Source organism: Cyprinodon variegatus, unplaced genomic scaffold (genome assembly GCF_000732505.1).
Source record: "Cyprinodon variegatus isolate N-32 unplaced genomic scaffold, C_variegatus-1.0 Scaffold146, whole genome shotgun sequence".
NCBI classification, from domain to species: domain Eukaryota; kingdom Metazoa; phylum Chordata; class Actinopteri; order Cyprinodontiformes; family Cyprinodontidae; genus Cyprinodon; species Cyprinodon variegatus.
The window spans coordinates 340,046-357,279 of NW_015150599.1; the positions used below are offsets into that span (position 1 = coordinate 340,046).

Consider the following 17,234-nt stretch of genomic DNA (forward strand, 5'->3'; position numbering starts at 1 on the left):
CATGGGGGTGAGTAGAAAATGAAGGCTAATCATGTTTTGGGTGTACTATTCCTTTAAGATTAAGTTCTTGGTTTCTATGACCCAAACATTAAGGACCGAGGGGCAAATTCATCAGAGCCTCTAAGTGTGTTTGTGCTATTTAGAACATGGAAGGTACCAACCAAAGTATTGACTGATGAAACATGCCTTGTTCGCTTTAGTGGTGCTTGTTGATATTCTGGTTCTGACTAGCACCAATCCATTGATTTGTTTGATATAATGTGTAAATCCCAGAGGCCAGTTTAATTAACCATACAGTATAATGTTTTTTGATCTGATGGCTTATGGTTTGGAGAACCTCTGTGTGTTCAGGTGTTCTTACCTGCACATGATCTCATGTGTGAGCAGAACTCGGCACATCTCTGGGTTCTTGTCCTGGCCCTCATAGATAATGGCCTGAAACAGAAATGCATTCTTTAAATGTAAATATTTGAACTCAGAGAGGTTCTTCTTCTTCAGACTGAAGCTGCAGAACCTTTGTCTTGAACAGGGTTAGTTTTTGGTGATTGCTGTGACTGTAATGAGCAGGCAGAAAAGAGTCATGCACTGAGCTGCAGGCTAGAGACAGACAGCTGGAGCCAAAAGTCTCCACACATTATTGCATGCTCATTTAAATCATTCTAATTAGATAACTTTCTGTATTTAAACGCAGCTTATTTCTATTAGTGTGACTGTAGAGAGCTGACTGATGCTGGCGGCTAATTCCCATAAAACTTATATCTGACTGTGCCCCCTGCAGGCTGCACGGGTTCTGGGTTCACCTCCTTTTTAAGCAGACAGGAGATCAGCTGATCATCAGTTTGAACTGTAATTAGAAGCCTCATATACAAGAGTGCACAGCTTTTATACTAAAGGTTGGCAGTAGGGACAAAAAGAAGAACCTAAGGCGAATAAAAATGATAAAGATATAGAAAACTGTTTTCCAGCGTTACCACACCTTTCCTCAAACATTTTAATGTGAAGTGAATTGGGAGCAGCTGCAGGATGCGCATGGACCAATACTACCTTTAAATGAATATGCAAATAAAAAAATGGATAGCCTCCTACCAAAAATCCAAATAACCATGAGAACAGATATGGTGAATGTATTACAGTGTTGTTAAAGTCTGTTGTTCTAGCAACTGAAAGTAAGGTGACTTATCAGTGTTAAATCACACTGTGTCACTACGGACGACTGTTGGGGTTTCTCCCCCTTTAGGTCATGACTCCTACAGTAGGTGGAACTAACCACCCACTGTGCACTGAAATTGGTGCTTTTAATGCCTTAGACACTTGACCTTTTAGTTCTTCTTTGTGAGAACCATAACCCAACTGTTTGTTAAGGAGCTGAAACTGTAACAAACCTCTATGTATGGAACAGACGTGGTGAAAACACTGGAAGATAATACATGATTCCATCTAATCTATGATCAGCCATCTTTTATACTTTTATACTTAAGCCCCATTTACGCTACCCTCTGAAAACCGATCCGTGGCAAGCTTGGATCATTACGACCATATGACACCACGGTAGCACGGTTCCTAGCCTCCTAGTGGCGATCTACGGTACTACTGCTCTCTAGAGGTAAACCAGCATAGCGGTGCCCGTATCATTCAGGAGGTTATGTTCTGTTATCATTGTGATATTTCATTGTTTGCAGAGAGTCAGGCGAAAAGGCAGCCTCTGGTGAATTTACTGGACAGAGTCGGCTTTTGGGAAATGGATACCACAAACGACAGTCTAATCAGGGCTTACAGACGCAGGGAACAACGACAGATGTTGAGGTTCATCACACTGCTAAGCAGAATCATCACTGGAAATCGTGTGTCACGGTAGGGACGCTTATATTTTTATTAATGTAATTTCATGATTGCGGAGGCTGACTGTAAGGAGATGACACGGTCTGCTCATGCACTCTCAGTTATTTGAGAACTGAGCCCTACTGATGAAATATTACCAGTTTAGTGTACAACAGTTCAGTTGTGTCTGGCGCAGTCCGGTTCAGTTTTGAGCGCCATTTACACTCAACACTTATCTCGGTTACCGTGTGTAAATGGTGCTTCAGAGAACCAATCTATACCCACAGTCCAACACAACTGATACAAACCAAAGAACAAACATTCATATAACCACTACACAAAATTTGTATCAGGCTATGTAAATGCAGCCAGTACAGACAAAACCAGTACCAACCAATAAATAACCAGTACAGGCAAGTACAACAAGTGCCAACCAATGGATATACAATGATAAAACCAGTATGGACACAACTAGTATAAACACCTATAAAACCAATGTATACACAACTGGTACCAGCCTGTACACACACACCAAAACACGTATGTTGTGTCACACTCCTTCGGGGGGCTTTCCATTGACTTCCGTTCATTTCCCATTAATTCTTATGCCGTAACCCTGACCCTTACGCTAACCATAACCAACTATACCGAACGCTAAACCTAACCTAAACTCAATTCACACCTTTGTCCTTAACCTAATCCCCAGCCGAAGAAGAGAACTTCCCCTTATAGGGACCAGCTGTTGGTCCCCGCAAGTACCTACAGTCCCCAAAATTGAGTATATTCCTGGGAAATTGTCCACACAGAATAACAAAAACATGGCCAACCAGCACTAACTACTCTACATACACGAAACATCTAGTATTGGACAGTACATACACACACGAATGCATACTACAAACCAGTACACTCACACAAGTGCACACATACGAACCAATGGCTATACAGTAATACAACCAGTACAGACACAACCAGTTCCAACCAACAAACATAAATAAAACCAATGTGCAAACAGCTAGTACCAACCAGTACCTTTCTGTACACACAGTTCGAACCACTGCATATAGTGCCAGCCAGTAAACACACACATACACAAATACAACCAGTGCATACACGCAAGTACAGCCCACAGTACAAACCAACGGATACAACCAGTACAGACAAAACCAGTACCCACCAACAAACTACCACCAATAAAAGCAATGTACATTCAACTGGTAGCAATCAGTCGATGCACCTACACCACTACCAACCATTTCACCAACAGATCCAGCTCATGTAAAATATGTTTACATGCACAAAATGTCAAATTGAAAATGAAATTTGTTCAGATTAAAAAAATGGAAATTAATTGGATAGCACTATTTATATGGGTATGAGTAATCAGGAAAAAAATGGCGGAACAGATGACAAATTTTTCACATAAACATGTCAATCGGAATATTCTGATAGCATTTAGCCCGAGAGTCTGGCCCCTTGAAGTGGAAATGCATCATTTTGCAGAATGCACATGCGCACTCCAGTCATCTTGCCTCAGTCAGAAAAACTTGATCCTGACAAGCGTCTATGTGGAACCTGATCCGATTTGACAGGTTTAAACCACTCCTCTCATTTGGATGACTATTTCATTTCAATCCTTCCAAACCTGATCAGAATATTCCAACTGGCATGATTACTTGACACATTCAGTCGTTTATTCAGATTACTTATGTCCGTGTAAATATAGCTACTGTGTTGTTAGTTTAGAAGATTAGATCTAGATTCTGGAATAAAATCACTTCCTTAATAGATTATTATCAGATTTCAGATGTGAGTGTTTTCTTCTGTTTTTGGGTTAACACAGGCTAACTAAAGAAAAGGTTGAAAAATATGAGAAGTGAAAAAGGAAAAGGGGAAGGGAGTGATTCAAAGGTGGAGGAGGACGATTAGTTTCCTTAATCCCTCACCTGTTTGGTCATGGAGTCGATGAGTCGGACGTAAAGGTCTTGCTCTGTTCGAACGCCTGTATACAAATGCAAACAGTAAAACTCGCGTTCATGCAGTAGAACATCTTGTTAATCCGAATGTTTCAGCTTTGCCATGCACTAAAAGAAGCACACCCACCATTGCTGTAAAGCAGCTGAAGTTTGTAATGAATCCCGTTGTTGGTTTTCTCTCCACTTGGTTCCTAAAACGGCAGAAGAAGCTGGTCTGATTAATGTGTTCAGGGTTCAGTTATTTAATTTGAGCGTGTTAGGTTTATCATACTTAGATATGAGCTTGTGTTTCTTTTCAGCGCCCTAATCTGACCAGAGAGATTTCAGGAGAGATTTCTGTTTTCCTCAAAAGTCTTTTAACCGTAAACAGTTTTGGTTGCGTTTATTTAATCACACTTGATCCAAAGGCTTGAACATGTTAAGAATGAAGTACATTCCTATAAAGGATTTGCTTTTGTTTTTTGTGAGTTCACTTCAATCAACAAGGCAAGGTAAATGCATATCCTGGCATGGGTTGCTTAATTTTCCCTTTTTGTCCTATTTTATCAGTAATTTTAAACGGGGTTGTTTATTTCTGGCAACACATTTGGGTTTCCTTCACCTTCTGGCAGGAGAACCTGCATTTACAAAGTCTTGTCGATGTGTTTGTTTTCTATGACCGCTCCTCCCTGACTTTGTTCTACTCACCTTTTCTTTTTCCACAAAGTCGACGTAGGCGGTGCGTTCGATCTCGACGGGCTGCCCCTGCCGGTCGTACAGCGCCAGAACGAAATGGAAGAAATTGGATTTCCTCAGATTGGACGGAGGCTGCTTCTCAAAGTGAGCACGAGCTAATCCCACCCCACTGAAAACAAACACATATGAGCATTTAAAACCTTTACAGAGCAAAGATCCTATTAAAAAAGAAAACATTGAACATACATTTTTTTTTATACCATTAGTTTAATCTTTCATAAAAAGATGTCAGATTTGAGACAAAGAACCACATTTAAAACTGATAAATAAAAAGGCAGAGATTCACCTTTTGAGGTGGTTCATTTTAAGGTACACTTCCAAAATAAATTACTTTTTTTTTCTGTCTTTCCTTATAAAGTAGAACATTGCTATACAGTAATTATTTTTTTTCTTATGCGTAATTGTGTTTAAAGCTAAAATCTATTGTGGGGGGGTAAAGCTTCATTTAAAGTACCATCATTTCACTGCTGTCTTTCTGCACCTGTAATAATCCAGTTTCACTAAATATGAATAGATGGAGATGGTTTAGATAAAAACAAAAGTTCTTGGTGCCGCTGCAAGGTGTAGAAGCAGAGCTTAAATAAAGTGCTCCTCTGAGAACAAACTGCAGGACGGCAACACCTGATCGCACACATCAAATCTGTGCAACATGCATGTTTGTGGCGTGTTAACGAGTCTGATTTGTTTGTGAGAGATGATTAAAAACCAAAAAAACAAGCTTTTCACGCGGCTGCTGCTTCGGGCCAGGTCAAGGAGATAAAGTTAAGAGCAAACAGAGAATCACAGCGGAGTCACGACTGATTAATATTCATAGAGAAGAAGTCAAACTGCAGCTTTGACCCCGACAGTAAATCTGCTCCTCATTACAATATGACTGAGAACACCAGGAGCGTTACTTTCAGCGCAGGAGTGCGCCCCTCTCCCTCACACACACAGACACACTTAAATATTTAATGATCATCATCAAATATAAAATCTGTATTACAGAAAAACATCCTGAAACATTTGGCAATAAATGTACAGTAATGTTTTAATCTTGATAAATCAACCCATATTAAATGATCTATAAGGGATTAATTTAAACAAACATTAAACTTGTTGTTTATCTATTTAAAATCCTCATTTAATGCAGTTTTACTACATTTGTTCTGAAATTGGATTTGACTGGAAAGCTAATTATAAAATGTACAAATTAAAGGGCCTTTGTGAGTCATTGTAATAATTACGCTGCAGGATCACATTAAGGTTCAATTTAGACTTTACTGTATAATCCCAGAAATAATCAGCCCTTCACAGACGGTTATTAAGGAATCCGACTTTCATTTACATTTTTTTGTGTTAAATTAAAAATTATTTGCATCCAGATTAAATAGTTTTGGATTAATTTAGAATAGGTTTTAGGTTTTGCGTCACTAAATGTAAATCACATTCCTATAAATATTTTAATAAACTTGTATTAAGAGTTGATTTGAGATTATTTAATTTGCCTGAAAGTAAATCATTTTTTATTTGATTTCAGCTTTCTGTTTAATCTCGGGTTCTTTGTGGTAATATATCTGAGGGGGTTTTAAAATTTTATGTATTTTAATTTTACCACACATTTTAATTAATTAAGGGTGACATCAAACTTAGAGCTGTTAGAGGAAATGTGGATGTTTGAACACAGACAGCTGAATTTAAATTATGCTGCTTCTATTATAAAATAAAAACAAAGTTCAGTTTATATTTAATTTTCTAAGATTTTCTTCTATAAGCTAAATAGATAATTAAAGGAAAACTTGACTTAATTACCTAATATATACTTTCCCTTTTTCCGAGGATTAGATCCCTTAAAACTGAATTATTTTCTTTTTCTTACTAAAAATATTTAAAAAAGATAAAAAAAAAATATTCTTGCTATTTTGTCAGCATTTATAACACAACTGACATTAATAATACAGACTTTTTTTTATTCTTATACTTAATTGTTTTTCATCCCTTTTTTGTTTCAAATATATTTCTTTCTTCCAGGTGCAAAATGATACTAATCAACCGTGCATTTAATTAGAAAATACTAGTTTCTTTATTTTTTCTTTTTTTCTTTTTTAGGAAGTAGAAATAATTCTCAGCTTTCTGTCTGAACTCAGAATAAGATTAAAAACCTCAGAGAAGACTGCTGGGACTACAGCTCCCAGGATTCCCTGGGGGAGGCTGCACTTTACCTTTGAGCGGCTGTGTTGGCGTCCACCACGCCAGCTGAGTGCATCCAGGAGCGAACGGCCAGCGGCTCCTCCTTCATGCTGGCTGTTGCCCCGCGAGGCAGGCTGTCCTGGATCCCGAACATCCCACAATCAGATGCTCCAGCAGCAAGAAAAAAAAAAGAATACAAAAAGCACCAGAAGAAGAGCTGGAAAGTAGCTGAAGATCTAGGGCTCTACAGGACGGACCGGATCTTCTCAATAAAAAAACATTTCAACAAATGGAGGAAAAATAGGAGCTCGAAGACCGAAGAGGAAAAAAAACTGTAAAATCTCTGTTCAGGAATGAAAAGTTTTTTATTGGTGCTAGAACTTTCAGTTGTTCAGCTTTATTTCACTTTTAACTGATAAAACATTTTATTTTTTTTATATTATCAATCAACAGACAAGAAACCCGCAGAGACAGAGAAAAAGGAGGAGGAGGAGGAAAAAGAACTAAAATCCTCAGAGAAAACAGGAGGAAAACGGCTTCGGACGGCGAATCGAGTGTGAGCACTCAGCCTTTTTTCTTTTCCCCAAAGAGAGAAGCAGAGGCGGCCCGCCCGGGATGGAGGAGAAACTCTCAGCCCTGCGGCCCCACAGGACTGGACGCCAAAACCCAAAAACCCCACGGGTCTTCCTCCAAGCCGCTGACATCACAGCGGGGGGGTGGGGCCTGGCCTTAAAAGGAGAGAGAGAGGAAGGGATGGAGGAGGAGGAGACAGACCCATCACACACAGATGGAGCAGGTGTGTGTGCTGCACCGTCTTGCACCAGTCCCACCAGTAAGTGTACAGGTTCCTGTGGAAGCATCAGCAACGCGAGGAAGCTCACACCCCCAGAAACACGGGGAAGCAGAACCGGGCCCTGGACAGAGTCTGTCTGAGTCTGAACCTGCTTTCTTCAAGCCGTCAAACGTCTGACCTTATTTTTCTGCAGAAAGCTTCAGAGGAATCCTGTCTGAAAAGCCCCAAATCCCAGAACAACTGCAAGAACCCTGAACCCAAACAGCAGAATGACATGTCTTTGCACACCTCTTACTTTGAAGCATCTCAACATCCCTAAGCCCCTCCAGACCCTGAACTCTAATGTAATGATAACTTGTAACCCAATCATCAGTTCAACTTAGACCCTACGGGCTTCCAGATAAATCGGGCCTTTAAAGAATCACTTTTCAATTGTCATCATCGTCAAACATCTCATTCTGGAGATCATGACAGCCCAGAGTTCTCTAAAGATTAAAACCAAGAATATATCATGGATGAAATGCTCTGATCGTGCTGCTCATTCAGGACAGGCCATGGTGTCAAAGGCTGTTGAATAACTTGGGTAAAATCCTACAGACCACAGGTAGTCAGACTGAGGAACATCTGAGCTCGATAGTCGAATGAAAAGCTTCTGTTCTGCATGTTCCTGCCTCTTTTGTATAATACTACTCAGAAGTATTAGGGGGAAGGGTCCCTGAAAGTCTCTGTGGAACCTGGTCTCCTTCCAATGGTTTGGTGGTCTGCAGGTTGCAGATAAATATCCTGGATTACTAAGGAGCTCATCTGAGGTATGTTTCCTGTGGGAATCCAGATTATTACCAAAGCAGCTTCTGTCCATTTGGAAGTTCATTGAAGCTCCACAGCTGCAGCATTTCAGTGTTCTTGTGTCGATCCGTTTGGGTCCGAACCTCCACAGAAATTTCTTCATCTTTGTATTTTTGCCTGGAGGAGAGAAATCATCCGCTGCTTGTTATGTTCAGCTGATTAACTCCAAGCTTTCAGTCAGGAGGCGAGAAAAGGCTTTTCACAGTCATGATGTTCCAGTCTTCTGGGGCCGCAGGCCTCCGAGGCTCCGAGGGGTGGGCCGATTCTAGACCGCAGAGCTGCAAGACAAAAAGAGGAGAAGGAGACTGGAAAAGAACAGGGATGAAAAGAAGAGATTTATTAATCATTTTGGTGAGAAATGGAATAAAATAGAGCAACTAAAGAAGTTAGTAGTTAATTCCAAGGAAAAACAGGCAAAGGGAATTTAGGAGGAAGTAGGGAGGAATTCTTTATTCCAACCAGAAACTGGAGCTGAGGACTGAAAAAAATTAGGAAGAGAAAACCAAATTCTTCTGATTACAGAACCGTCCCAAAGTTCTGCTTTTTATTTTCAAACCTTCCCAGATCCAATCAATCATTCCTGATCAATACTCCGTAACAACAACATGTTCAGGATAATGAGAGGATCAGACCCTGCAGCTTTCCAGCTCGCACCTTAGTCGCTAATAAAAAGCTGATAATTCAATTTAAGCGGAGGAATAAATGAGCTGTCTGAAGGAGGGAGGAGTGATGTGAGGCAGTGGGGGAGGAGCGGGGGAGACGCAATGAAGGCTGCGCTCCTAAATATTCTAACCTAACTGAGGTTTAACAGGGAAAAAAGGGATGATTTATTTAAACTTTATTTGGATTTTTTTATTATTAATTTAAGTTAGTTTTTTTATTTGTAATTTTTTCTCCCTGAATATTTTTTTTTCCTGAGCAGGATGAGTTTGAGCTGCATTAAATTAATTAAATCCTCCACATTTCTATTTGTGCAAAATAAAAATTGAATAAATTGGTACAAATGCTTGAATTGGAGTGAAGATGTGAGTCAGGAATTATAATTTAGGAATATTTCTCGAGAAAATGCAAATATTTAAGTTATTCCTGATCTCATCTCATTTCCATAAAGAAAAACTCAGTTTGCTTCGCCGCTCCATCCATCAGCGGCTCAGAGCGGACAAATTATTCCTGATTTCATTTACTGGTCTCCTGCTGGATCCCAACGGCCTCTCCACAGAGCCTCACAATCCCCTCTTCAGGAGCCGTTGTAATGGAAACCTCAGGTAAAAATGAAAACCATTTAATTGTTTCATGCTTTTATTTTTTAATATTATAATTAAATTAAAACATTTTCTGATCTCGCAGAAAACATTTTACAGAAATCCTATTCATTTAATATATGAAGAGTAATTGCTTCTTTTTTTTAATGTCAACATGAGGTTTAAACAAAGCTGAAAATTATATGAAGTGATTTATTGTTTTCCTGCAGATTCGTGGAGCTCTGCATGTGTGTTTGTGTGTGTGTTTGTGTTACCATTCACATACATTTGCATTTAAATAGCGACATCAGCAACCGTTCACAGCCGCACACCGGAGGGTTTCCCAGATGTCGAGCAAAGTCAGACGGGCCAGCTGTCTCACACTCACGGCTGAGTCGGTGAGAAGCATTGATTCATGTACGCAGTTTAAACAGAGCATTTAAACTGCATAATCTCCTATTAGAACATCTGAACTCTGCTGTCTTTGCTTACAGGCTGCTGCCTGATCAGATATTTAGACTCAGCTTGTTCTTCCATAAGCTTTACTTTGACATGTTTATTTTTTGTTTGTTTTTTCTTTAATGATCCAACCCTTTTTTGTGTTTGTTTTCCTTTATTGAATGCAGATCTCCTGTAATCTCTTAAACTGATCTGGAATAGCAGTTTTCCAGGCTTCATAAAGGTCTTTCAAAACATTACACTTTGTCTTATTTCACTAATTTTAAGTTCAAGCCTGAGCATCAGAGAAATGGTTTCTTAAAACAGAAGCCCTACAGAAGTGATTTACCGAAAAATCTCCATCAATTTGACGTGACCTGGAATAAATTCTTGAAGAACCGGGATTAAATCCAGCAGACAGTCTTCAGTTCGACACCTGCAGGATGGTTGGACAGATTAGCTCTAACCTGCAGCTTCTCAGAGCATTTTTACTCCATTTTACATCTGAAACAATGAAAAAAGCAACAGAAACCCCTGCAGAGTAACCTGGTAGTTCACTCGCTGGAGCTTTAACTTTCACTTTATATCTGTCGGTAAGAAATGAACCTCTTGGTTGTGATAGGCAAGTTTAAAGTAAGACTGCCTCAGCTGAGCTAAGTGCTCTCTATGTTTCTCCCTTAATAACAGGCCCGACCTGCTGAGATTAGACCATCGATATGCTGCTCCAGATCTCCACAGTTACCATTCTACTAGTTTCAGATGTACCTATTCTCCTACAAACCTGGATCCATTGAATGCCTCATCACCAGTCCTCTGCACAGCTGAATGATTGCTGGTTAGGGAATTCAGCCATTTAATTTAAGTGTTTTATTATGGTTGCCTCCAGAAATTGCAACGCAGTATCCATTGAGAACCTGAGTTGGGTTCCCCTGTATTAGATCCTTCATGAGAGCCTAGACTGATACATCTGAGCAAACCTTAACTTAGATGAATACACACAAAATCGCATAATACAAATCTTAATCTTCACATCAGTAGGTTTCTTCTTTACTCTAACACCATCGAAAGACATAAGATTGTGGTTTCTGACATGCTGACGAAGTGTCAGATTCATTCTTTTTTAGATATATGGCAAAACTTATATAGAATTTCCTCTGAGATTATTGCTTCACTATTAGATGACAAAAACAACAAGACAATGAACCTCAGGTTGAGTATTAACCCATTTTATCTGCACCCAACTTTAATGGATTCTTGTCAGAATTCTATTTGAAATTGTTAAACTGATGTAGTAATATATATATTATGCTTCTGCTTTTTTATTTCCATATCCTAATCCATAGAATACCCCCTGCCCCTTTCTGAAATTATTTAATTCATTTTTGTTCTAGCAAAAGTAAAAAGAAATAAAATAAAATAAAAATTTAAAATTGCAAAATATATATGTATATAATTTTCAAGTTATTTAAAGTCTTTCACTTAAAGAATTTAGGTTATACTATTGGGAGGAAATTGTAAAACACCACTGAATCCGAACATTAATGTTTCTACTATGATAGTAAAAAAAATGCACACATACTTTATTTAGTTGCATCTTGAAATCAAATTAAATGATTGAATAAGGACTATGTTGATATAAAATTTTGACAGTCAGCAGTTTTCCTGTTGTCAAAACCTGCACTCTGTAAACCACATTTTTTTTCTTAGTTATAGAACCAAAGCAACAAATTAAAAATTGTTTTTAAAGGGATGGTCAATGAAAATCAGCTGTTTTTTTTATGTTTCTTGCAGATTATACTTGCTGCCTTTTCTCGTTACCTTTCAGCTCAGATTCTGTTAAATTCTGCCACAGTTGGACTCTGAGTGTTTTTTTCCCTTCAGTTTCCTTTTTCTATTTGAATCAAGTGTGATTGATTTAACTTCAAAGTCAGGGTTCTGTGTTTTTTGTTACTGGTTCCGTTTTCCTCTAACATGTTTTCTAGCACCACTTGGAAAAAAAGAAGACACAACATATGAGAAGCAACAAAATGAGAAGAAAACGGGAGGAAACAAAGAACTCGACCTTCAGCTGGAAACACAAAAACACTTTCAGCTCTCTGATAGTGTGTGTGAGTGTGTGTGGGGGGGGAGTACCTGTCTAGCCCTCAGAATGAGGACCATTTTTCCAATTTCACCATCAAATTGAGGACCAGTTGTTGCAAAGTGAGGATTTTTTTTCCCAGTCCTAACATGTTATTTTGCTAAGGGTTAGGTTTAGGGATAAAGTGTCATTTGGTTAGGGTTAGGGTGAGGTATGCATTGGTAATGCTTTCTGTAGGTTTAGGGTTAGTTTTAGGGTTAGGGCATAGAAAGGGTGGAAAATGACTGAAAATCAATGGAAGTCAACACAAGGTCCTCACTACGATTGCAGAACGAGTATGTGTGTGTGTGTCTGCTGTGCAGGGATTTCCAGACGTCCCAGATCAGGGAATTCCCTCTGTCCCAACAGAACTTTGGGCAGACACGCAAACAGTGACATCAAGTGGGCAAAATGGGAGGTTCAGCAGGAATGAATATTTCTAGTTCTCAACATATTTATTTTTAGGGGAGTTCTGATTTTTCCTGCTATTCCAACCTTCAGAATGACCGTTTATGTAGATGATGAGGAGTTCAAAAGAAGCTGTATATCAGCTGGGGTCTGGATCAGAGGAATAATTTCTAAATTAAATCAAAGTTGCTTTCATTGAAACTATAAGAGAAGAACCACTGGACCAACCAGAGATTTATCTACCTCATCGTCATTTGTAACCATAAAGAAGAAAGTGGACAACAATACATGTTAAGGATTTCAGTTTTGTATGAACCTGAAAATCCTAATCTGCTGCATTCAGCCTCTTTGATCCTCGAGTTTCACACATCAGTGTCTTGTCCTGTTATATGGGGACCCAAACAAAAAGATGAGGATGGGAAGAATGCATTAGGACACATTCATTAGGGTCCGACACATAATTATTGGTAAAAACTTTGAATCTGGCAAAAGTAATTAAAAAAAATTAAATATAAAAATAAGAAGAAATGTAAACGAGCAAATTAAAGTCTAACTTTGCTTTTCAACCATGCTTCCACAGAATTCCACAGTAAAAAGCCTGGACAAAAATAATCCATTTAAAAGAATGAAAGTAATGTCAGCAAAAGGACATGAATATCAAGGTGTGTGGACTAATTAGTGTCACAGGTGTGAACAATCTTGTAATCAGTCAATGGGCGTATATAAAGGGCTACATGGTGTGTACAGCACTCAACATGGACCAGGGGAAGTGAAGAGTTGTTTTAGGAGATTAGAAAGAAAACTATAGACCTTTGTTAACCGTCAAGGCTATGAGTACATCTCTGAGCAGCTTGCTGTTCCTGTGACTACACACTCATCCATGTAATGGATTTCTAATCAACAGGGAATCTATTGATATTTCATGGAGTCACTAGAACAGGTTTAGCCCCAGCTATTATAATTTAGACCTTATCTCTGACAAGCATTAAGTGTCACTATTATTGTCAACATAGGTCACAGTTTTGTATATTTAAAGACAATATGTGTAAATTAAATTTTAATTTGTTCTTCTGTTCTGAATAAGCTGCTTCTCTCTTGTCAGCAGCAAACTCTTTAAAGGATATCATCAGTAGTTTTAGGTCATCCTCCCATTAGCCTACTCACAGCCTCCTCCTCATATCCATGCAATATATAAAAAGATTACCTGTTTATTGGCTTCTGATAATGGGTGGAGCTCTCAGCCAACTTGCATCCAGGGAGTCTGCAGCAGACTTATTTCACACCTGAGGATGAGAGTTTGAATACAGGGCAAACAGCAAAATCCACAGATTGAAGAAATAAATATAGTCACCAAAAGGTTTTCCCATTTCCTCCCAAAAATTGTCCAACCTTCCAGTTAATGGGTAATTCATTGCTGAGCTGATTTTAATTCATGAGACGTGAAGGGCAATCCTTTAAAGGCCTTATTGAGGGACCCATCAGGTGATGCATTATTAGGGATATAATAAAAAAAAAATAAAAAAAAACAAAACATTTACCACATTATACACACAGCTACTTTTTTCTGTTAGGCTCATATTAACTCTGAAATCTCCCCTCTCTGTGAGTCCAAACTGGGTACCTGAGTTCATTATTTGAAATTTTATTAATAAAATTAATCTTTTTTTTTATTTTATTTTTTATATACATTGTCACTGTAATTATTTTGTATTACCTATAATACTCAGTTTCATTAATATAAACTTAGTTTTATATTTTATTTTCTACTTAAGTTCTGTCCATGCGCAGCACTTTCAATCATCTTGCCATGCCTTATGTATTTATCTCACCCTCTGAATGCGTCCAGGAGTGTGAGAAATCCAAAATGTTGAACCTAACTTTTATAATATTGAATTATTTAATCTTAAACCCATGCCAGAAGATCAGGTTTTACTGGGATTTTCCTGCCATTTAAAGAGAATTTTGATCTGATTTGACTTCAGAAGAAACTCAATTATTTACCATTTTATATTGAAAACCCAGATAATCATTTTAATTTCATAACATAACAGAAAAAGAAACCAGTCATTTTAATGACAGAAATATGGGTGTGCACCAATAGAGTTCCTTAGCTGTTTTAACTTAATTATAAAAAATTATTAAAATAAAATTATGAATGAGCTTATAGAAACCAAAACAAGATTCTGACTTCAGATGCACTCACGCATATTACACTAAAAATAGCCTTTTAACACTATTCAAATAACATTCATACATGCGGGCCTCCATTGATTAGTTTTCTAAACTAGTCCTCCACACTTTTCATCCACTTCTCTCTTCCACATTTTCCAACTTCTACCTTCATTTCCAAATCCTGTTTTTGAATCTTGGGAATATGATCAACTAATTGATAATTTGTCGGGGCCAGCTATTCTTCATCCTTCCAAATCACTCAGCTTATCACTCAGGCGAGGTGCACAATATGATCATTTTTCATCTTTGCTTATATTTTTTTTTATGTATCCGGTTACTCATTCTGTGTTTGATCAACCAAACCTTTAACATGATGTTATCTCCGTGTATGGCTGCTTCCACCTAGGAAAAAACATTCATTTAGCCTTATGTCAATAGAGGAGGAACTGTGGACCTTGGTGAGGACCTGCCTGACCTGTCAAGAAACAACCATTGAATTATTAGTCATTAGGTTTATATTTTAACTAACCATATATCTTATCATTAGGGGCAGTTGTAAAAAAAAAAAAAAAAAATTCTTTTTATATCTATTGTTGCAGAAGCTCAGATATCTCAGATAAATTAAAATATCATTTCATGCTCTGTTATTCTGAAAATGAAGGAAAAGTTTGAACTTCATCAGCTATTTTATTATTGCTGTGAAATCCAACCTTGGAGATTTTGTATTATATTCACCTAATAAATCACATTTTTAGTTCTCTCTGTTGAAACTCAGCTAGACTATACAGCAATTAATTCCTGTTTCACAGCCAATCGCTGTTATTTACTAGAAATTCAAGTATTTAATCAATCTGATTATATCAAGAATTATCTTCTATTGGTTAAAACTGTGAGGTGATATTTATCCAGTTTGAGAATTTTTTTCCTTCTGAATCTTCAAACTTCTATCTTTTTTAAAACGTTATCTTTTGCAAATGTTTTCTCAGAAATATGAAAAGATTGATATATTTTGCTAGATAATGTCCAGCCAGGGTCCTTTTTCTTTAAACTTTTTTAAACCACAGATTTCATGCATAGATTATTATCACAGCATTTAGCTTCCATCCATCTAGGTTTTCTATTAATGATCTTTATTTTCTTAATCAGTAGTAAGAAAGATTGCTTTCATAAATTACACACTGATAAAATTACTCAGGAAACAATTAGTATTTTATCACTGCCATATATGAGAATTAATCAGCTTATAATATAAAGCATTTATTCTTAAACTAGTCTTGACATGACTTGATATACTAAAGCACAAATACAAACTGTTGTTATAGAAACCCAAACTGAGTGCTGAAATTAACATAAAAATAAATAAATATACACCCTAGTGATAATATTCTGCCAAAACAGAACTAGATCAATGACAGGGTACATGCTGTCTCAACACTATCAAGAAAAGTAAAATATCATTTGGGGAGGAAACCACCACTTTGTCAGCATCCTAGCAAACATTAACTCCTTTTTTCTCCCCGCATCTCAGTGCTTTGACAATGTCCCACTGTTATAAAACACATTTATGATTGAAATGTTACAAAATAATTTTAAAAAATGTTCACTTAATCTGCACTTACAAAATAATAAGAGAAAGAATAAGTTTAGAAATTCCACCGCCTCCTTAAAAAGGATCTTTGCTACCCCCTAGTGGTCAAAGCTGCATACAGCGTCTTAAAATTTTGATTCTTGGTTGCCATTTCTTTTACTCTTTAATAATTAACATTTTATTAAGCCTGTATAATTTATGTAACTTTAATGCAGTATAATTTATTTTTAGGATAAAAACTAGTTTTATGTATAAATAACACCAAATCTCAAATGGTTTGAATCATCAGTGTCTAATCAGTGAGTTGGTTTAGTCTTAACCTCTAAATGTTAGTTTCCCATTAAATATTTGCTTCAACTGATGCAAATATTTCTCAGGTTATTTTTGAAAAAACATTCTCAAAATCATTCATGGCACCACAGTACAGAAATAGTACTTTTGTAAACTGTCATAGTCACTTTCAAACAGATTAAATGTTTTAATGTTTTCATTTTATCAATGAAATCCTCTGTATCTTTAATTCAGTAGACAGTAGATACAGTAGATATCAGTGTATTCAGTGTAGTCACATGCTCTATATATTTAGTCAGCATCACTTCTAAAGGTTTACCTGGTGAAATGTAGAATGGTTAATGAAAAAGTTCTCTGTCATAACTCCTTAAATAGTGCTGTTAATTCATGATAACAATTTCACTCCCATTATCAGCTGGTTTAAAAAACTTGATCTTAATTCATCCATTCTTTTCAAGTGTTTCATCTGTTTTAAATTTGAGTCTAATCTATTCATTTTGAAACATTTCTGAAGATATCCAAATCATGGTTTAATAAATGGGTCTATAGGTAAAGGTTCTGGTTCCATGTATTTTTTTTACCTAATCCAAATACAGTATGGTACTGGGGAGAATTTTATATATATATATATATATATATA

At 37.2% G+C, this 17,234-nt stretch overlaps 1 protein-coding gene across 4 annotated transcripts in view; it reads right to left on the reverse strand.

The window, feature by feature from the left end:
• The window catches only part of ebf3 (early B-cell factor 3), a 52,103-nt gene extending 43,127 nt beyond the window's left edge, over positions 1-8,976 (reverse strand). For 2 of the 4 annotated variants that reach the window (XM_015377045.1, XM_015377044.1), the window contains exons 1-5: positions 6,731-8,976; positions 4,482-4,638; positions 3,922-3,985; positions 3,765-3,820; positions 362-435 (exon numbers count right to left, since the gene is read on the reverse strand). In XM_015377045.1, coding sequence (XP_015232531.1) covers positions 362-435; positions 3,765-3,820; positions 3,922-3,985; positions 4,482-4,638; positions 6,731-6,852 — 473 coding nt within the window. In that variant the 5' untranslated portion in view covers positions 6,853-8,976. The remainder of the gene's footprint in view (positions 1-361; positions 436-3,764; positions 3,821-3,921; positions 3,986-4,481; positions 4,639-6,730) is intronic. The other 2 variants (XM_015377043.1, XM_015377042.1) reach the window with 1 other exon arrangement.
• Positions 8,977-17,234: the final 8,258 nt, after the last annotated feature.